Source organism: Drosophila miranda, chromosome 4 (genome assembly GCF_003369915.1).
Source record: "Drosophila miranda strain MSH22 chromosome 4, D.miranda_PacBio2.1, whole genome shotgun sequence".
In the NCBI taxonomy this organism is placed as follows: Eukaryota; Metazoa; Arthropoda; class Insecta; order Diptera; family Drosophilidae; genus Drosophila; species Drosophila miranda.
The window spans coordinates 8,469,274-8,491,026 of NC_046677.1; the positions used below are offsets into that span (position 1 = coordinate 8,469,274).

Consider the following 21,753-nt stretch of genomic DNA (forward strand, 5'->3'; position numbering starts at 1 on the left):
GATATAAAACATCGAAAACATTTCACGATTTATAATTGATAGATTGATATCTATCTATCAGATCTGCTATATACAATTTTTCCAAAACTTCACCTTGAAAAAAAATTGTCTTTAAATTAGGAATACAAAAATCAATTGATTTCCGGATGTAATATTTTTTTTGTTTGCAATCATTTCTCTAGAATAATCACTGAATAAACATTTGTATTTTGTAATTTCTGTTCTTCTTAATCTTATCAAGACACAACCAATCATTTGTTTAGCTTAATTCAAGACTTCCTTCTCTTCATCCGGCATACTTTTACTCAAATTTCGCAATAAAATAAGACATTTATTGAATAGCCATTAGGCTATGTATTTCGATCGTATGGAATGTGATAAATGTTATAATTTCGATTCCCGCGATTCCATTTAACAATAAATAGTTTAATTACGAAAACAGTTCTCATTTTTTTTTTTTACAGAAGATACTTCTTAGATGCTACAACTCGCTTAGTTGCTACGATTGGGGACGGGGTGGGGGTATTTTTTTGAATTTTCTTTTATGTATAAAGATTTTCTCCGATTAAGAAAGTTTACACTCAGCTGCAAAAAAAATGATAAATACATAGACATATTACGAATGCCTCGATATATATGTAGATGAGGATGTGGAGGAGATTAAACTGTAAAATATAAAAGATATACGAGTTTTTAGTACTACATATTCGAGAGTAGGAGTAGAGCTTAAAAACTAAACCCAATGTGAGCTTTGTTCACGTTCGATTCGGAAGAGTTTTTGGTTTGGTTTCGAGGGAGTTCTGTCTCTCGCTAATCAAACATTGGTGATAACATTCTTGTTGCGATCGCCCAGGCTATATCGGCCATGGGTGTTGAAGGGTGTGCGCGTACGTCGCGTGAACGAGCGGAGGCATCGCTGACCCTCCACACTCTCCGGATTATTTGTCACAGTGAAGAGGTTAACTGGGTTGAACAGAACGAATAAATAACCAGAAATCGTATAGAAAGGACCTGCATCGTTTCACTCACCTTTCGCCTCGAGCTGTTTTATCGTTTTCTTTGCATCCCTTAGCTTGTTCATAAGTATCTCGTTCTTGCGCCTCTCCATGGTCAGCTCCAGGCCGAGTTGCAGCTTGCTCTTGGAGTCAACGGCGCTCAGAATTCTACAATTAAATCTAGTTGAAGAATACTTTGATAGGGCTTTGTTTAACAAACTTACGGATGACTGAAAATGGACTGTGATGTGGGCCTCTGATCCGGATCGGGATGCATCATTAGGGCTATCAACTCATTGAAATCCTTGCTCAGTGTCGACAGGTAGGGCACCTCACCGTTTCGTAGCTTGTGCCAGTCGGGGCCATTCTTGGGTAGTGGTCCACCGCCTGCCACCTCAAACAGTGTGATGCCAAGCGAAAATATGTCCGCCCTGAACAGATCCGAATAGTCATCTTTGAGCAGCTCCTTGGGCAAATAGCGGCAGTCGCCCTCCTCCACATTCGGCTCCTTGACGGACGTCACATTGCCCAGATCACCGATTTTGTATGTGCGATCACCGATGTCCGTATGGCGTAGCTCCTCATAGACACTGTCCATGCCATCATCATCTTTGGTTTGCTGCGGCTGCGCCTCCGCCAGCTTGTGGGCAGTGGGATTCATCGTAGAGAAGATATTCTCGGGCTTGAGGTCCATGTGGACCAAATCATTTGAGTGTATATAGCGCAGGCCCTCGATCACGTGCATCAGGACAATCTTCAGTTCGGCCTCGCCCAAGAAATGATCCTGTATGCGGGCATGCAGACTGCCGCCGTCGCAGAACTCGTTCTGTATCAACATATGATCATCCTCCGCCCAGGCGGAATAATAACGCACTACATTATCGTGCTTGCCCAAAACTGCATGGGCCCAGACCTCATTCAGGGCACGTTTTCTAGAAGAGAATCCACGGATTAGGCGATGATCAGTGGGCATAAAACGCGCTTACTTACTCAAAGGAACTGCCTGCCACTGGCTTCTTACTCTTTTTAATGGCATAGATGCAGCCATCGAGCCGATTCACGCACTGGAAGACAACACCGAACTCCCCCACACCAATCACGCGGACCTGCATGAACTCCCGCTTGAAGCGGCTGATGTTCGTGTCGTGCAGGGCCAGGCGCTTGGGGGCCTGGTGTATCTCGCGCATCGGATCGCCAACGTCCTCGGGGCCCTCATCATCACAGGTATCGCTGAGTAAATATTTTTGAATAGCATTCACGTTGAGATTCTCGCAACCCACTTGGGTGCGACACCGTTTCTTGTTGTGGGCCAGGAGACCTGAAACAAACACATCATTCATAAATTTATTCACAGGCCGACGACTCTCAATGAGAACTCACTGTCTGGTGTGAAGGGATTCACATTGGCGGTGTCCTGGGGCTGCATACTGCGGTTGTGCAGTGGCAAGCAGCGCGGGCGCTCCGAAAAGCGGAAGAGCTCCTCCCTGCGAGAGGCATTTACTACCTCTGCCGCAGCGGACAGATGATTGCTGCACTGCGATTTCTGCAGGATGGTCTTTGGTGTGGCAGGAGTGCTGAACAATCGTAGGGCACGAACCTTTTGGCATGGTGGTGACATAGAAACGTCTGCAGCCGCCTTCTTCTTGTGCTGCGGACTCAGGCTCTCCGGCTGGTCCTTGTCAAAGTCATCGTCGGCGAAGCGCAGCTTGCGCGGATTAAACACTTGCGGCGACGGCGTACGCGATCGCAATTCGACACTCGAGTCGAGATGCTCCAGCGAAGTGACGCTCATTTCGTGTTCCGTCTGGCGAAATGCCATTGTAGCTTCCGTCTTTTGGCCTCTGCGCGCAATTTAACAATGTGGCTTTACAAATTTAACAACAATATCTTATAGATGAAAAGGGGGACGACTTTTCATAAAAGAATGAAAACAAACACAATACAGAATTAAACTGGGAATGCGATGCGATTAATGCGGCTACAGGGTTGCTCCGGCAAAAAGTTATCGGAACGCTATAGTTCTGTTGTCGATATATCTATTTATTATATTGGTTATGATAAAATTTACGTTCGAGAAAATTTTTTTACATGATGCCTTTAGAAACTGCCAATGGATAGTCTTAGCATTGTCCGAGCTAATTATATACCAAAAAATGGATTAAATATACCATTTTATACTTGATAGTGCAAAACAAAAAGGAACTACTATTGAAGTGATCGAATTAAAAATGTTCACCATGATCACCTTAGATGCATGTAGTTCCAAGTAACATTAGTATAGTACGCGATAGTATCGATAACATCTTTAATTTTTTAATTAACTTTTAAAGAAAGGCATCAGCTCGACTTCATGGACAAAATGGACGTAATTGATTGGAAATGGAAATGGTCCAGCCGGACTCGCCGCCGGCATGTTTTGATGTGCAAACAAAGAGGCCTGAAAACTTTTCTGTAGTTGCGACTGATGAAGACGAATAGGCTAAATATTTCGACAACGAGCGAGGTCTGTGGATCATTGAGTATCAGGATAACATTGCAATGACATCAGAAACGCAGCTGAACGAGTCCTCGCCTTTGAAGAACTTAGACGATGCCGATTGGCTGAAGGTGGGACTGTAGCTCCACTCAGAGAGCATGTTCTTTGGCCGATGATGCACAGAATGACAAAATAATACCGTCTTCTGCAGCTGATCCCAATTTAAACGAGGATTGCTGGGAAATCGTAATGGATTATCTCAGCGTTGAAGACCAGCAAGCCACCGGTACAAACTGATATTGATGAAAATACAATATTTTGCACTCTAATCCTTTGGTTGAAATCATACAGGGTGATTGTCATATTAATGCTTGAATGATTGAACTGTAATAAATGAATAAGCAATTATTTTTGCCCAGTATATACGATCTTTGCTATGATCGCTTCTCTATACGAATCGCTCAAGCATTTTTATAGCTGTAAGCGTAGCTGAACTCAAAAAGCTTTCCAAATTAAGAGCTGAGCTGTTTTAAGCCAGCATAAACTTGGCTCGGCTCGTCTGAGCTGAAAGATTTTCTGATAGCTATCCGTGTCCATCTATTTCTGTTAAACTATTCTCTAAGCTAGGAAACTATCTCAACGAAATATTGCATATAGTTATATTTTATGGCTGCCAATCATTTGTCGGAATCGGGCTTCTACGAAAAACTTCTTCGTTTTCAAATAATACCCCAAAAGTTCCTATTTTTGTAGTTATATGTTTGTAGATCGATTGCTGATTTCGGTGAGCTTTTTCAGTTTACAGCTAAGTCAGCAGCGTGCCGTTTTGGTTTTTTGTCCGAGTTTTTAAATATGTTTTCAGCTAACCTAAGGCTAATTGTATTAATATTAAACCATTTTCTATGGGTAAAAATGTGACAACATGTGTTTTTTGGCATTTAATTTATTGATTTGAATAATTTTGTATTTTAGTTTTCAGCGCATTTGCTATATATAGTTCAAACACACATCAAGAATTCATACATATTTTTATTTCTTAAATTCTTAACTATGACCTCAATGTATGAACATGGTTTTTTAATTTCGCATTGTAGCAGGTCTTGCAATCATATGAATATTTAAAAGAAAAAACAACACCATACAAATTTTGAAAGTTGAAATATCAAGAGTGTATGTATTTTTTGGGGATCGATCGGTAACACATGAATTGAAGAGAATTGACATAATGATGTTATGTTATGATATATTATGGTATGAGGGGTGTTGTATTTATATGCTGGCGCTTTATTCCCCAGTGAGAAACACACGAATGCGTCGTTCCGCCTCCTACATATTCGAGTATCGTTCCAGGCATCGTCTATATCGTCTGGTTGTCAAATCAGAAGCACAAATCAATTTACATAGCAAACGGTGTGACTAGATCGATGTTCGGTTCGGATGTCCCTCTTTACGCCGGCTGCCGCCGATCTCCATTTTAAGAATTTATAATTTTGATGTTTTATTTTTGATATTTCAAGCGCTCTTTGTTCTGGGATCTTTGTGTGTGTTTTCTCATCCAGGTCTTGTCGCGATAGCAAAAAGTACTTACAAATGCGTACTTCCCTTAGACAATAAATTAAAACCCTAAGCTAAGATGGTTTTGGGGGACAACTAAAATGTTTGTATGTTGTGTATATTGCGTGAAGAAAGTGTTGTTTTGTTGTTGTAAAATGTTTTGTTTGTCTCTTGTTTCGTTTAGTTTTGTTGTGTTTTTGTTATATATGTATTGGGGGTGTGGTGTGTGAGGGAATGAAGGGGGAGTTTGTTGCCCAGTTGCCCCTTTCGCGCTGATTCTTGTTTCTTGGCTGCAGCTCTCAGGCCCCACGTACTATTTCTTCTTCTTCTTGAATTTGCGGCCATCGTCTGCATCCGTCTGTCGTCGCTAGTCCCGGGACACGGATCGCGAGGCCGACGAATCGCCGCGACGGCGTGGTGGTGATCCTCCACGACGCACTGGGGGCGATGCTGAGCGTGATCCTCTATCCCGCTCATCATCATCATCCTCGTAGCGGCGCTTAGGTGGCGGCGGCGATGCGTCCACTGCCCCACTGCCATTGCGCTCATGGTCGCTGTAGCGTGACACCGAACCATTCTCATCGCGTCCATTTGAGCGGCCAGAGCGGCGAGCACCAGCGCCTACAGAGCCAGCGGAGCGACTGCGTGAACGAGTGCCACCAGACTTGGAGCGAGTGCGACGGCGACGGGATGTGCTACGAGATCTGCTGAACGAGTTGCTTCTAGAATGAAACCAAGACCAGGATCTCAATTATTCATGATTTTTCAAATAATAAAAACAGTACAATCCCAACAAGTCCCACAATACTCTCTCTTAGATACTACGCGCAAAGAAAATATCAATCCTACATTGCTCAGAGATTTATTCGAATAAACTACAACAGATCACAATTTTTAAAGGTATTTAGAGAGACAGATCCCATGGATAATCGCAAACCACTCAGTGCTTGCCTCCCTTCTTCTTGTAGTGCTTGTGGCCGTGCTTTTTCGAGCCCTTTTTGCCATGCTCCTCCTTCTCCTCGTGGCTGTCACCGTACTTGTGCTCCTTCTTATACTTCTTGTGATCCTCGTCGTGGTGGCCCTTCTTGTAGTGACTGTTGTGCTTTTTGTGGCCCTTCTTCTTGCCAGCCTCGTGCTTCTCGCCCTTCTTGTGCTCCCCATGCTCCTCGGCATGGTGTTTGTGCTCTTTGCCGAACTTCTTGTGATGGCCGCCCTTGTGCTCGTCGTCGTAGAACTTCTTCTCCTTGTAATACTCGTCCTTGTTGAACTTCTTGTGGTATTCCATCTCCTTGTGGCCCTTCTTGTGCTTCTTTTTGTGATGGTGCTTGCCCCCCTTCTTGTGGGCCCCATGCTCGTGCTTCTCCCCGTGTTCGTCCTTCTCATCGTAGTGCTTTTTCTTCTTTTCGCCCTTGTCGCCATAATGGTGTTCGTGGTCCTCCTCCTCGTGATGCTTCTTCTCGTCCTCCTCCCACTCCTTGTGCTCCTTGTGGCCGTGGCCACCCTTGTGCTCCTCGTCGCCGTATTTCTTCTTCTCGTACTTTTCACCATCCTCTTCCTCCTCCTCGGAGGAGGCCTCCTTCTTCTTTGCCGCCGCGTACGTCAGCAGCAGGCCCAGGACCAACAGAAGCTTCAAATGGCCCCGCATATCGCATGGTATGTTGCCTCTACACTGAACCCACTTCCCAATTGAAGCATTCGCTTTTATACTCTGGCAATTGGGGACCGCAGAATGCCTGCTGATGAATGGTGTGCATGATGCAAGCCCCCTGCTACCTATCTGCTGACGTAAAACCTTTCTGCTTCATTGGTTGCCAGCGCTACACCGCAACAAATCGCAGCAGCAGCAGACTTCTTGCAACTCTCGGAGGGAGAAAGATTCGATTGAAGAATTTAATTTGCTGCAAATGTTGCCACACCAAAAGAATCATAAGGAAGGGGATTTGAGACAAATCAAACTATTCCCTTAGCTGTTTCCCGTAGCTTCAGGTTTTATTTACTAGTTGTTCTACAAATCTACACAGAGAAAAGACGTAACAGGAAGCATGTCCAACGAAGATCAAACGATCAACGATCTTCAAGGATCAAGACGGATCTGACATCGCGTGCCATGACCAAGACAAAGCCATCAACGTATGCAACGATCAGAACGGAGCTGCAAGCATCTCCTACGAACGCCTAGCCTTCTTTGCGTTCAATTCACTTGTTAGAAAATTGACTCTCAAAGCACCATAACATAAAAGAGCTGGTTCAGAAAGATACAAAACATATAAGATATAGTCCTGAAATACAAACAGAATATATGTTTTGTGAATATTACATTTTATTTCTAATGTACAACAAATAAACTTTACTCTGGCTGATAATTATATATTACTGTTCTCCTAATGTATAATGAAATGCTACAAGTTAAGAGCCTAAAAACTATTCCCCCTCAAAGAACCAAGAGTCTTTATTCCTGCTGCTCCTTCTTGGACTTTTTCTTTTTCTTGGCTGGAGTTGGTGCCTCTTCGGGCTCCGGCTCTGGCTTGGGCTCCTCCTCGGGTGCCTCTTCATCCTTTTGCTTCTTCTTCTTCTTTTTCTTCTTCTCGGACTTTAGTTCCGCATCCTCTTCGGCTGGCTCCTCCTTGACCTCCTTCTTGACTGGTGTGCTCTCCTCTTCTTCGGCCTCCGAGTGTTTGCGTTTCTTCACATTTAATGTGTTATCCGCCTCGGGTTGATACGTGAACACCTCACTGCAAAGTTTCATGAAATAAAAATACATTAATATATAGAGACAAATCAGCATCTCGGAGAGATGTCTGGAAAGAGACTGGAACCCAAATTTCACTCAGACAGCCAAGGTTTATCGTCATAGTAATCAGATATATGCGAAACCTTTTTGATATCATCATAGGAAATGAGTTGCAGCCGCTCTCTCTGTCTCTAGCAATACATACCTCTTGGCTTGATATTTCTCAAACTTGGCCTTGGCCTTGCCCGTGCCAGACAACTTTCGCAGATTGCCCTCCTCCAGCAGGCGAAGACGAGCCTCCAGCTTCACCTTGTGCGCCGCACCGAGCTCAAAGGTCGCCTCCTCACCGAAGGCATCCACGCGGGTGGCCAGCGATGCTTTGGCCGCCAGCGAACGTGACATTTTGCCCTTGTTCTTTTGGCTCGCCTGTCCCACCAGCTGGGCGTGATAGATAAGACCATATTTGGGGGTGTCCTTTTTGGTTTTGAGGGCACGGAAGAGGGCCTTTTCGGCGCCCAGAATTTGTACTGTTGATGAGGGATGCTTGGCCAGGTTGATTAACGAACCGGCATGGGCAATGAGACGGGCACCGACTGTGTCGCCGACCAGCACCGTAAGATTGGGTGCCATGGCCATCATGCGTGCCTTGAGGTAGTCATACAAATGCGTGCGATAGTCATTGATGGAGATAATCTCATCGCACAAGCACTGAATGTTCAGGACATCCTCCTCGGAGATCTCAGTGCCCATCGAGATTTCGGCTGCCTCCTTCACCTTCTCCTCAACGTCTTCGGGTAGGATATCGGACAAGTCGGCGGCCGCCATATTGTCCCTGGTGCCCACCAGCTTAATGGTCTTCACAAAGGCAACATTGTCGGTTATGATCTTGCCCAGCTCGGGAAAGTGCCAGCCGTACCATTCCCTGGCCCTCATCATATAGTTGTTCAGCTCCTTGTCCAGATCATCGAGCAGACACTGGGCCTGCACAATCATGGTATCGATTTTGTCGGGCGAAAACTTCAGCTTGTAGCGTGACAGAGAGTGCGCCAGACCCAGGGCCATGGCCGTCATCTCCTTCTTGGGCAGACCGCCCAGCAGACTGTCCGCCTGCTGGCGGATGCAACGCATCAGCTCCTGGACACCAGTGTTGTACACACACTGCATCGATAGCTTGTCCTTGATGGCTGTGCCCAGTTTGGCATCGGCCACGAGCAAGGGCGACTGCACTTCGTCGATTAGCAACTTTTTCAGCGTTTTCTTGAGGGGCTTGGCTACCTTGCCTTCGACCGCTGCCGTGGCGGCGGCCAGCGCCTCTGTGGTGTCGTTGAATTTCTCAAAATGCTTCAATTTCAGCAATTTGTTCGCCTTCTCCGGAGTCTCAAATTCCAAGTACAGATTATCGACCTGTTCGAGCTTCTTTTCATCCATCAGCTTGAAAATAGCGTAGCCCGCCGGCGTTTCGTAGAGCACAAACATTGTGTCACTTTGTGCTCATTTAGTTTTAATTTTTATTTATGAAAAATTAATAAAACACCCAGACGTCGGCACGAAACTTAACCTTCTTTTCTGTATGCCGCGTGTAAAAGAAAAATCCAAAATGAAGCGTAAGCACGTGTATGCGAGCGGCGGCCAGGGTTGCCGTACAGTTTGCGCCTAACAGCACCTTTCTGGCCACTTCATCACGCTGCAGACTAATTCACCACGAAGAAACGCACTTGAAGTAAGAGATCGATGTAGTCAAGCGTCCCGATCATATGATACCCGGTATTTGTTCACAAGTGTTATTAATTAGGTATGACTATAAATATTAACATGCTAAATTTCACATCTTCGGCCGTATTTCGCCGAACAACACTTATGAATACTTGTATGTACGACTTTTAATTAAACAAACACAAATAAGATATACCCTTGAATATGCGAATACCCAATACCTTGTAACGAGCACGTGTACGCTGTTACCAAGCAGCGGCTTGCGCATAAAAGCCACATTTTGTTCAACTTCATTTCGCGTCTAACAGCACATATTGACATACATTGTAGTGTTATTTAACATAACGCGCCTAACAGCACAAGCAGTGCTAATTTTCTCCCCACACTCAAAACAATTTAAAAATGTTCTATAGAACATCCTCACGCATACATACACACATAAATATCCCTGTATGTATGCGAAAATATCGCCATGTTTCATGAAAAAAAAAATGCAACAATAATGAATGAAATTTTTTACTAACCTGCGTCGCTGTCTTGCTTTACGCTCACGGCAATGGCGGGCAAAATGTCCACGGCCGCCACATTCATAGCACTTATCGTCCCCACGGCCACCAGCACCACCGCGGTCGCGTCCTCCAGCACCTCCGCCACCTCCTCCTCCGCCGCCGCCTCCTCCTGCTCCCCCACCAGATCTTGCGTATTTACCAGTCGACAGCTCCACCCGAGCTCGGCGTCCACAAACAGTGCGGCCATCTAGACCTCGTACCGCATCCGCTGCATCTCTAGCGCTCTCGAACTCCACGAAGGCGAATCCTGGGGGGTTGCGGGCAATCCAGACGCTGCGCAGACTGCCGTAAGCTCCAAACACATACTCCAAATCATTTTTACGGGCGTTATTACCCAAATCTCCGACATAAACCTTGCGGTCACTCGGATGCCGCGACATTGTGAATGTAGTTTTTGATTTAGCTTGGGGCTGTTAATGTGGCAGCGGCAGCAGCGGCAGCAGCAGCGGCAGCAGAAAAAATCGATGCGGTACGAAAATGTACTTTACACTGCACTCACGGAAACACTGTCGGCTAGAAAAACTGGCGGTTGCTTTTCATTACTTTACGCGACTGTTTTTCCCAATTTTTTAGTGAGAGAATTATATTTATTTCTGCACCATTTCAGCATTTACCGGGTAGCGTAGCACAGCAGAAAATAATGGTTATCGATATATTAAATTGCAAACAAATGACAGCTTAGAGATGGGATGGAGAGCGAAATCCCAGAGACGCTATAATCCGATAAACTATTGCGACTGTACAGTGTGACCATAGGGCGTGCACGAAAACTGCTATCGAGTACATTAAACGTGGCGGTGGCGATTCTATCATAAGTTAGGTTATATCGTATGCATCAAAATCATACAATTATTTATAAGCTAGTTTTTTAAGGAAAAAACACTTAAATTTAGTGAATTTGCAGTGCGAAATCTTTAAAAAACCACAGACGAACACTTGGCACAAACGGTAAGCATGGAAAACAACTCAAATCTACATTTTACATAACAATTACGGTGCTTTAACAAAATGCCTGCCTCTGCCTTGCCTTTCCAAAAAGGTTGAATACTCGACGCAGCTGCCGTTGCTTGGTGTGGTGTGTGTAAATTTTATTTGATTCGACTGTGCACCGCAAGCAATGAGACCAGCAGCTTTTTGTTTTTAAACCAATGTTCGTGATTTTTAATTGTGCTTATGCTGGCCCCAATGGCTGCAGTTTTTCCGTGCCACTTACAACATTCTTTTTTCGCCCAATAAAGTGGAAAATTTCATATTTTTATACATACATACAAAAAATGCTATGTATAACACCACACCAACACATACACACACGAGTACAAATCGGTCGGTTCGGTCTGTCGGCGGCCATTCGCGACACACACGTACACGCATACATCCGTCCGGCCAACTCATGAACCCACACACATGCATGTGCATAAAGATTGCGGTGCAAAATACAAAAATCATGCGAAATTTTTAAAATTGCGTAGTAGAAATCTTAGTTAATTCAACAATAATTTCTCCTGCCAAAAAACGTAAATCTACAAGCAGTACAAGTGTTGTGTTTTGGTGAATAATGAAAATTGCCGGCATCAGTAAATTCAAATACCCATATTTGCTTTAAAAAAAAAAGTATTAAAGGCCATGTGAAATTCGCCTGTATCAAGAGCATTTAGACCCAGAAGACATTTCTTAATACATTTCTTTGTTGAAGCATTTTTTCCTCAGGCACGTCTTCCATTTTGTTTTTTTTTTCGTTGCCGTCGCTGTCGCTGCTGTTGTCTGTGGTGAATTTCCCACATTTTTCGTGAGATTCAGTCAGTTCTGCGAGAAGTGCGTGGCTGGAGATAGGTTCCGATTAATTAAAGCCCACAGAGAAGTGATTCTTTTTTATTTTAGAATTAACATTTTATGTGGCTTGCGTTTTGAGGGCATTGCTTCTTGGTACGTTTCTTTGCGCTGTACATTCGCTTTCACGTCGCCACAGAGCGTTGCCACACGTTTGGACTTGTGAGTGGGAAAATTTCCGCGAGACACGAGACAGCTCAATAAAGAATATATTTCAGTGCTTCAGATACAAGGATTACATGAACTTTCACATTTCGAGATATTGGTAGGGTTGGGTGTTTACATGACCCATCTGGCAATACCTGGCAAATGGCGCGCAAATGTGGTGGGACCGGACCGGCAGTGTTCTGTTTTCACCTTGGGAATAAGTTCGTTGTTCTCATTGATAGGCGGTATCTGTGTGGGTGTGTGTGCGAGAGTGAGTGTGTTCGTGTGGGACAGAGACTGAGGCTGGGGATATTGCTACACTAACAACAACGCTCGTGACACAGCGAAAAGAAAACAATACTTTCACGCAGCAGTGTAAAAAAGAGGAAGCAGAAGCAGCAGAAAACAGTTTGTGAACCGCACGAAGAGCAGAGCAAGCGGAGCGTTGCAAACAACCGAACAACTTGTGAACGTGTACAAAAAAAGCAGTTAGACGGCAAAAACACATATGTAGACTCACTCGCTCACAAATGCCTTTGCATGAGAATGTATGTGTACCGGCCGGTTGCCGCTGCCTACCTGCGCCTTTCATAATTATCTATGCCTATTTCGGTTGCTCCCTATGCCTACGTGTTGGTGTGTCTGCGTATTTTGTCATCTTCGCTCTTGCCTTGCTCCTTTTCGTACCGAACTTTAGTTTTTAGCCAAGAAAAAGAAGAAGTGATTTTGATTAACAATTTCTTTTAATCGTTCTGTATCTTTCCATGTGTACGCCACCACAATCACGACAACGATTCCATCTTGTAGAAAGTTACGTGTGAACGTCGTGGCTTTTGTTTAGTTATTTTGAAGGAGAGAAGAAATTTGGCAACTTTGAAATCAATCCAAAATATAACATAACAGAAACCATAACAGCAACGCAACCAGCAACTATAACAGTGTAAAAAGTAAAGAAAAACAGTGCGAGACCCAAGCGAGAAGACATTTTATTTCTTATACACCCGTGTGAATAAAACAGCAGCAAAATTACGTCAATTATTGAAAACCTACCCGGCGCAATAGCTCACAATCACCAAAACAACATCATGGAAGAGGACGAGAGGGGCAAACTGTTTGTAGGCGGACTATCGTGGGAGACAACGCAGGAGAATCTGTCGCGTTACTTCTGCCGCTTCGGCGACATCATCGATTGTGTCGTTATGAAGAACAACGAGAGCGGCAGGTCGCGTGGCTTCGGTTTCGTCACCTTTGCCGATCCCACCAATGTAAACCATGTGCTGCAGAACGGTCCGCACACGCTCGATGGCCGTACCATCGATCCGAAGCCATGCAACCCACGCACGCTTCAAAAGCCGAAGAAAGGCGGCGGCTACAAGGTGTTCCTCGGCGGTCTCCCATCGAACGTAACGGAAACCGATCTGCGTACCTTTTTTGGTCGGTACGGCAAAGTGACCGAAGTGGTTATCATGTACGATCAGGAGAAGAAGAAATCCCGTGGTTTCGGATTCCTGTCCTTCGAAGAAGAGTCGTCGGTTGAGCATGTGACCAATGAGCGGTACATCAACCTGAACGGCAAGCAGGTATGTTGCCTTACTGGTCCTCAATTCGCACCTACTTTGTCCTTTGTCCTCATTGTTGCCCTATTCTTGTTGCCTCGTTCCACAGGTGGAGATCAAGAAGGCCGAGCCTCGTGACGGATCTGGCGGACAGAACTCGAACAACAGCACGGTTGGTGGTGCCTATGGCAAGATGAACAGCGAGTGCAGCCACTGGGGACCCCATCATGCTCCGATGAACATGATCCAGGGCCAGAACGGTCAGATGGGTGGTCCGCCACTGAATATGCCGATCGGTGCGCCAAACATGATGCCCGGCTATCAAGGCTGGGGCACCTCGCCGCAGCAGCAGGGCTATGGCTATGGCAACAGCGGCCCAGGATCGTACCAGGGCTGGGGCGCACCACCTGGCCCTCAGGGCCCACCACCTCAGTGGTCGAACTATGCTGGACCCCAGCAGACCCAGGGATACGGCGGCTACGATATGTACAACTCGACATCGACGGGTGCTCCTTCTGGACCGTCTGGCGGTGGCAGCTGGAACTCGTGGAACATGCCGCCCAATTCGGCTGGACCAACTGGAGCACCAGGAGCTGGGGCGGGCACCGCCACGGACATGTACTCGCGAGCCCAGACCTGGGCTGCGGGCGGTCCTTCAACCACTGGACCTGTGGGCGGTATGCCGCGCACTGGACCCGGCAACTCGGCCTCAAAGTCGGGCTCCGAGTATGACTATGGTGGCTATGGCTCCGGCTATGACTACGACTATAGCAATTACGTTAAGCAGGAGGGGGCATCCAACTATGGTGCCGGCCCTAGGTCAGCGTATGGCAACGACAGCTCCACACAGCCGCCGTACGCAGCCTCTCAGGCTGTTTAAGGCGATATAGGAACATGTTGTCGTGTCGCCGTCGTCGTCGTCGTCGTACTCGTCGTCGGTGAATGATGAAGAAGACAAAAAAGATGGTGGTAATTGTAAGCTAAAGCGTCGTCTGTTCGTTTTTATTTCAGATCAGATCAGTTGTTGAAATTAATATTTAACTCGTGTACAACCCTAATTTAAAGCAAACACAAATTTAACACCAGAGAATAACTAGCGACAAGTCAGATTCATAGATATATGTATATTTATATATATATATATACATGTATGTTCTATAGCAATGAGTATGTAATAATTCATAGGCAACAACAACAACAAAAACAACATCAACACTCAACGAAACACACCAAACCATACCATACCACAACATGAAACAGCACAGCAACACACAACATTTCTCATGCGCCTCCGCCAGAACTCACACACACCGCGCGTACTGTATATCCTACTGTATCCTAAGCCAACATTTACCTATACCAACCACCATCCAATCCAATACAGAAACCTAGAAGAACTAACAACCAGAGCCCGTAGGTACCGATACACATGGCATTAACAGAATATAGAATTGTGAAGATTTAAACGTAATGATTTACACGTATAAAGTTTAGCTAATTAGATACAAGATCATGGATGAGAAGTGTGCGAAATACCAACAAAAGGAAAAAAGAACTTATAATTTTATTTAAAACGTAAACAAGTAAAGATCCCTTTATTACTAAAATTAGTAAATACAAATTCGAAATTGTACATTTTAATGCAAAAGCCAGTCGGCCAGCCACCGACTTCGTCGTGTGCCCCACAGCCCATCCTCTGCAAGAGACAGACCATACACAAAATCTCTACCACCAATTGACAGGGCGACAAGGTGTAGTACCAGTGTGGGAGTTTGAGAAGGAATCCAATCCACAAAAACACCATTGATATTTCGAGAACTCCCTGTTTGGTGCTTGCCTTAGCCTTGGGCCATTCTATCTAAAATTGTTTTATTGCTTGGTGGGTGGAAAGATGGATAGGCGGATTGGGTCGGAGGTTGGTACGATACGAGAAAGATACGTTACAAAATTAAAAATTTACCATTTAAAGTAAACAAAACAAAAACTAGCTAAAAGTTAAACTACATATATAAAGAAACCTAATTGATAAGCGTATGTCGTCGTTTACATCTAAGCGAAAGTTGAACTTGAAACTAGAATTATATAGTGCGTTGGATTTATTATTTAGTTAAAGAGAAAGTGAAATGCTACCGATACTGAGAAGGCAGGCGGAAAGTTAGCAGAAGTAAAATGCTTAATGGATATGAGATATGAGAAGCGTAAACCACAAAAAATACGAAACACACTCTTAACAAATATACATAAAAACTATATACATACATACTTATATACCATATATATATAACGAGTATATATACAAAAGAAACGAGAAAAAGAGTAAAAAAAAGAGCAAAAGGAAACGTAAATTTAAACATACAGTTAATGATAATAAAAAGGGAAGCAGGGAGGCAGAAAGGAATAAGGATTGAGGACAAAAGTTACAAGAGAGAGGGAAAAACGATGCTTAAGAGTTGCGTTGCACATTTTTTTCAAATTTTCATCGTTTGCCAAGCAGACAAGAACAACAACAACAGCCGCCGGAAGAGAAGAACATCATCTAACGACAACCAGAAGGTGCGAAGGTGTGCGTCACTCTACAAACAACACCACTGAAAAAGAACAACGTGCGCGCACACCCCACCACCCACCATTCACTTAAACAACAACTGAAAACCACACTAGCGAGCGAGGCAGAGAGAATGGAAAGAAAGAAGGGAAAGTGAAAGATGAAGAAAAAAAGAAAGAAAGTAAAAAGGAAGAAATAATTGCATACAACAGCAAGCAGAAAAACTTTGATTGATTATATACATAACATATATATATATCTTTAATTACTTATACATATTTACTCTTAACTACTTTGCACGCTCCCTTAGTAGGGAGCGTGCGATGTGTGTGTAAAACAAGATGAAAGCAAAAACTATTTTAATGATTATATGATTGCGATTTTACAATTTATTATTACATACAAACAAAAGAAAGATAGATGGAAAGAAAAACCAACAAAAAGCAAAAGGAGAAACACATATTATATCTAATACATTTACCATACACATATATTATATATATTCTTATATAAATATGAAGTAATTTTTTCTATTAAAATATCATACACTAATTTTTAATTTGTTTATTTACAAGAAAAACAACTTACAATACATACATTTAATTACAATATACAATAACAAATACTTTACTTTATTTTTCGGTGATTTATTGCTTAGTGCTCTTCGTATAATTTTTACATCTTACAAACAAACAAAAAACCCACAAACAAATCCTACAGATATAAATTCCTAATTTAATTTCGTTTAAACTACAAATACATATGCTTACATTTTATAAATAATTTTAAATTTTTTTTTTAAAACAAAACAAAAGCAAACAATGCAAAAACAATAAGCAAGTAAACAAGTAAAGTAGAAAGTGTGAAATACGTTTCGATTTTTGAAAAAAAAAAAACCAAAATATTTGAAAAAAAAAACCAACATTTATCAAATTTGAATCTTTTTCTTTTACTTGGCCGCAGCAGCTTTGTGTGCGTGCGTGTGTGATTGTCTGTAAAGGATTGTGTATCGTTTAATCGATAATGATCAAGAAGAAAAGAAGGGTTATCGTGTGGTCGATCCTGGCTTGGCGGAGGCGGCTGCCTGTCATCGGGCGAGGTTGAGGCGTCGTAAAAGAAGAGTCTTATGTGCGGAAGGAAGGAAGAATGTGGTGGAGAATGAGAGGAAAACTATGTTTGGCGTTTTTTAATTTCTTTTTCGCAGCAACAAACAACAAAGACTCATTAGAGGAAGCAGTAAAAAGGAGAATAATGAGATGAGGCAGCGCAGAGTCGAAGATTTTGTTGACGAACTTGCAAGCAAAGAAACCTGATGTAATTTTATAAGCTGAAACATTATGATTATTATTCATTATATACTGAGGATAACACACTTACACATGATTTCCATACTCATTATCAAGAAGAATAAGAACATTAGAGTAAAATTAAATCTTAGACCCCAGAAACACGATGGTATTTAAAGGGAAACGATTATTTAGATGACAAAACACACACTGACTGTTAATTGTAAAACAATTTCATTTATTTAACCTTTTATTTTCCATTTGAATACAATATAAATCTTTTTTTTCTGTTTTTCATTAATCTAAAAGTAACGACCTATTGAAAAATGAAAACTACATTCAATATATGTGCATCGTAAAGGCAAAAAAGAAAATAAAATTATATATATATATATGAATACCTACTATATACAACTATATATATACTATATACATATAATTATATATAAACATATAACAAATTAAAGGTAAAATAAATCTAAATATTGTATTAAATGAAGTGTTGCACTTTCAAGCTAAAATCAGATGAACAAAATTAAGAAAAAGCTATTATTAAGTGTAAATGTTTATCAGCACTCATATACACACAAACACACACACACACACACTGTTGTAGAAAAAAGTCCAAGTGCAACAGATCGAATCGAATAGTTATGTCCAGACATACCATCCGGAGAACAATCAAATTGGGAGCACCACCACAGAACAGCAGAAGCAAAGGAACCAAAATGATAGGATTCGTTTTTTTTGTTTTTAGTTTCGTTTTGATGTCATTTGGTGTATATGGTTTTGGTTCTTTTATTATTGTTGGTTTCTTTATCGGAACATGATGTGCAAAGGGGCGGCTCTACTATTGATTTGATTTGATCGTTATGGATCGATGGATTTTTCGTTGCCTTTACTTTACGATGGGAGTTTTTTTAGTTTTGCGCTTTTCGACGTTTCCAATGCAAATCAGATCAGAGTCAGATCATAAGAACCATGAATGAAACAATAATGTAAGGGTTATATAATTTACATACGAGTACTTACTGATAAGCTAATATACGAATGAAATGATGCGCCAAAATGCAAACCCAAAACCAATGAGGCAAATGCGTTGTGTACATTGTATAGCTCTACGTACGAACATACATACCTACTACTATATACTACATAGGCTCTAGGGTGAGGAGAGGAGAGACGAGACGAGACGAACAAGATACTTATCAGTGCTTTCGGTCTATAGTTCTAACGATTAAGTTCTCTCGAATTTGTTTCCGAATCGGATATTTCGACTGGTACCCCATAGTTAAGCTAAGCGATGAACAAACTGAAAGATCGATCGATCGAGCGACGGAGCTAGCAACAAATAGATCTTTTTCTAAATATGCTAGAATTTTAAATGTGTTTTGTCTGATACAAATACCACGCTCCCAATATGTCCTGCCCTGCCCTACACAGCCCCAGGCCTTCCTGCAAGTTATTTTTATGTAACGATGAAGTACTCTTAGCCATTAAAACTAGAATGATTTGAAATAAGATCAGATTTAACAGATATCTAAGCTAAATTCCTAAGACAAAACGATTCCACCTAAGACACCTTTTTGTAATGACTAAATTTATATAGGGCAAGATGCGCGAACACGAAAAAAGAACAAAAAAAAAGAACACAAGAACAACCAACAACAAAAAATGAGATTAAATAAATGATAAAGAAACTCAATAAGATAAAAGATCAACTAGCATATATACCATCTATATATAGACGAGTATGTGGGTGGCATGTTTTGTATCTGTATTTTGAGTCGTATGATTGATTTTTAAGATTCCTTTGGCATAAATACTCGTATCGTACTGACAGCACTTTCGTGTTGATGGATAATGATGATAGGGGAAAAATCTACTTGGATAAGGGAAGGTCAGATCGATCGAAGCTGAATGAAGATTGTTATAGTGCATTAAATTGTTTATATTGATTAGTTAAACCAAACAACACACACCTACACATCCATTTCTAAGCCCCACACTTTGGTTTTTTCGTTCTTAAGCATAAATTCTAAACGAGGTATGTATGTATATGGTATATGGTAATTTTAAATGTAGCAAATGCAGAGAATAGTGAACCAAAACTAATTTGTATGTAGATGATAATAATAATGATAACTACAAAATAGACAAAAATACGGAAAAAACGCAGAAAAAAAGAGAAAAACTATGCAAAATAACCGAAACGAAACAAAACGCAAAAAAAACATAAAATAAAAACCAAAATTGAGACTGTTAACAAAATGCAACAAAATGAAGCAAGCAGTTTAAGGCCGAGAGACCGGAACGGGAGTTGAAAGTAAAATCATACAACAGTTTAAAAACAAAAGCCAGAAAACAAAAACTATAAAACTCGTAACTCGATTGAGACTCAGATGAATAAATAGGCTACCAGCATAAGTTCGTGTAAGGATTATGTTTCACACGCACACAAAAAGGATTCTTCTCAAATGATAGTCTTTGTTTCGGATATACTATTCTGTAAAATAGAAGAGGGATTTTCGGTTAATCATATACACATATTTTTCGTTTTGTTTCAATTGTTTTTGATGAGCAGATAAGAAACAAATCATTTAGCATAAAACTGAAAGTTATAAGATATCAATACACCACAAAAATCAAACGGCTAAGCAGGCTATAAGAATGGAATGGCGGAATAGGAATCCGAACCTAAAAAGCCAAAGGAAGAGAACTTTCGATAAATTTGAATTTTTTTACCAAACGAAAATAGCTTAGAAAACTGGAATCTTAAACTGATACTGATATTGAAAATGAAACTGAACAGTAAGTTGTACTTATCATACACACATACTATATGTTGAATGTATGACTAGCCCTAGCCACCCCCCAGCCTCCTACGCCTCCTACACCTGCATATACATACATACATATACATATATAGGAGCTACTTGTAAACCCAGATTGTAACGATTTTTAGGCATATAACTGTTGTTGCGACTTGAGAGCTGAAAGGAATATACAGATTCTCGTAAAACTACGGTTCCAGGCTTTCCATTTGAAACAAGATAAAACGCGGGGGCTTTGGGTTTTTCTTAGACTTTTCTACGTGTACTTTTAAATCAGGATAGAGACAGAGAAACAGAGAGAGAGAGATAGAGAGAAAGCCGGGTGGGTGACCGACAGGGAGATACTTATATAGTAGGAGTTTAACATTAACATTCGATTAACACAGCCGTGAACATGGATTAAGGATTAACATTGAGGACAGGATTTAACTTAACTTAACTTACAAAACATAGATACAAGGACATACATGCAGCAGAAGCAGCTAAAGAAATAATAAGGGAATAAATAACTAAAAAAGAGAGTAAATACGAAGTACATACTACATATAGTGTTGCAAGATTTTAGTTTACGGTAAACTTAAAGAAATTTTTTACAATGTATTTATACATACCTAAATTTAAATTTTAAATTAATTCTTTAATGTAATACGAACACAGTGCCTAAGTAATATCAAAACAAAATGGGAAGAAAAACCAACAAAAACAAAAAGGAAATAAGGAAGCATAAGAGAAAACCATACAAAACGAATATAAGCGATGTAAAAACACATTGTTACTAAAGACGAAACGAAAGAAACACTTGAACAATATAATAATTGAACAACTTTTAAATGCAGAACAAAAGACGCCATTTGGAACTACATATAAAAACCTACCATAATATAAAGATTTATACAAAGAAACACACGTCACACAAAAGATGTAGAATGAGTAATGAATGAGGAAAAAATGAGGAAGTCAAACCGCCAGAAAAGAAAGATAGAAAAGTAATCCCCAAACCAAAATTGCATAAATGTATAAATGTAACTCAATGAAACATAGAACGACGAATGCTATTAATGCTAGGAAAATGACAAAGAAATACCACAACAAAATTAATACAACGTACCCCCTACATACGTCTCTCGTACTAGATTTGAGCCTCGAAATTCGCAAAGAACCCATCCCAGCCCAACCCAAGCAACATCTAAGCAGAATTCATCCAGTCCCAGTCGTCCCTCAAGACCGACCTATCCAATCAATCGATTTAGTTTATCTGATGAGCATGCCACGTACTCAAAATGACATCAATTTGCAACTTCAAACATAATTTTGGTTTGCATATTGGATTGGTTTTCGTTTTGATCAAAAGATCAAAACGAATGAGATATACACTCTCGTACATATACGATATACGAGTAAATGAACATTGTTTTTGCCCCCTAAGAAAGTTCAACGTAACGTAAACGTTTTTTGATTAATTTAATGGAAACAAATAAAAACAATAAGTAAATTACAAGAAATTAACTATAAATTCAACA

The 21,753-nt window shown here is 41.5% G+C and overlaps 4 protein-coding genes and 1 non-coding gene across 6 annotated transcripts; 1 reads left to right on the plus strand and 4 right to left on the minus strand.

Moving 5' to 3' along the window:
* Positions 1-315: 315 nt before the first annotated feature.
* On the minus strand, positions 316-2,992 carry LOC108162019 (wee1-like protein kinase). The gene is made up of 5 exons (XM_017296512.2): positions 2,376-2,992; positions 1,986-2,313; positions 1,220-1,927; positions 1,030-1,163; positions 316-963 (listed from the first exon to the last, which is right to left on the minus strand). Exons 1-5 carry the CDS (start codon positions 2,812-2,814, stop codon positions 815-817), a joined length of 1,758 nt encoding a protein of 585 aa, XP_017152001.1. The 5' UTR covers positions 2,815-2,992; the 3' UTR covers positions 316-814.
* A 1,490-nt stretch (positions 2,993-4,482) lies between these two features.
* On the minus strand, positions 4,483-10,720 carry LOC108162023 (probable splicing factor, arginine/serine-rich 6). 2 transcript variants are annotated; one of them, XM_017296516.2, is made up of 2 exons: positions 9,994-10,720; positions 4,483-5,744 (listed from the first exon to the last, which is right to left on the minus strand). In XM_017296516.2, the coding sequence occupies exons 1-2, from the start codon at positions 10,416-10,418 to the stop codon at positions 5,393-5,395; spliced, it is 777 nt and encodes a 258-aa protein (XP_017152005.1). In that variant the 5' UTR covers positions 10,419-10,720; the 3' UTR covers positions 4,483-5,392. The 2 variants fall into 2 exon arrangements, with proteins under 2 accessions (XP_017152005.1, XP_017152004.1); XM_017296515.2 differs by having other exon boundaries at positions 4,483-5,747; positions 9,994-10,717.
* LOC108162020 (nucleolar protein 58) lies at positions 7,326-9,363 on the minus strand. Its single transcript, XM_017296513.2, has 2 exons — positions 7,962-9,363; positions 7,326-7,757 (listed from the first exon to the last, which is right to left on the minus strand). The coding sequence occupies exons 1-2, from the start codon at positions 9,230-9,232 to the stop codon at positions 7,475-7,477; spliced, it is 1,554 nt and encodes a 517-aa protein (XP_017152002.1). The 5' UTR covers positions 9,233-9,363; the 3' UTR covers positions 7,326-7,474.
* Positions 7,849-7,921, minus strand: LOC117189200. The gene has a single exon (XR_004473256.1). It is a non-coding gene; the product is annotated as a small nucleolar RNA SNORD53/SNORD92 (small nucleolar RNA).
* Positions 10,721-10,828: 108 nt separating the features above from the next.
* Positions 10,829-16,666, plus strand: LOC108162021 (heterogeneous nuclear ribonucleoprotein 27C). The gene is made up of 3 exons (XM_017296514.2): positions 10,829-10,986; positions 12,820-13,592; positions 13,678-16,666. The coding sequence occupies exons 2-3, from the start codon at positions 13,098-13,100 to the stop codon at positions 14,446-14,448; spliced, it is 1,266 nt and encodes a 421-aa protein (XP_017152003.1). The 5' UTR covers positions 10,829-10,986; positions 12,820-13,097; the 3' UTR covers positions 14,449-16,666.
* Positions 16,667-21,753: the final 5,087 nt, after the last annotated feature.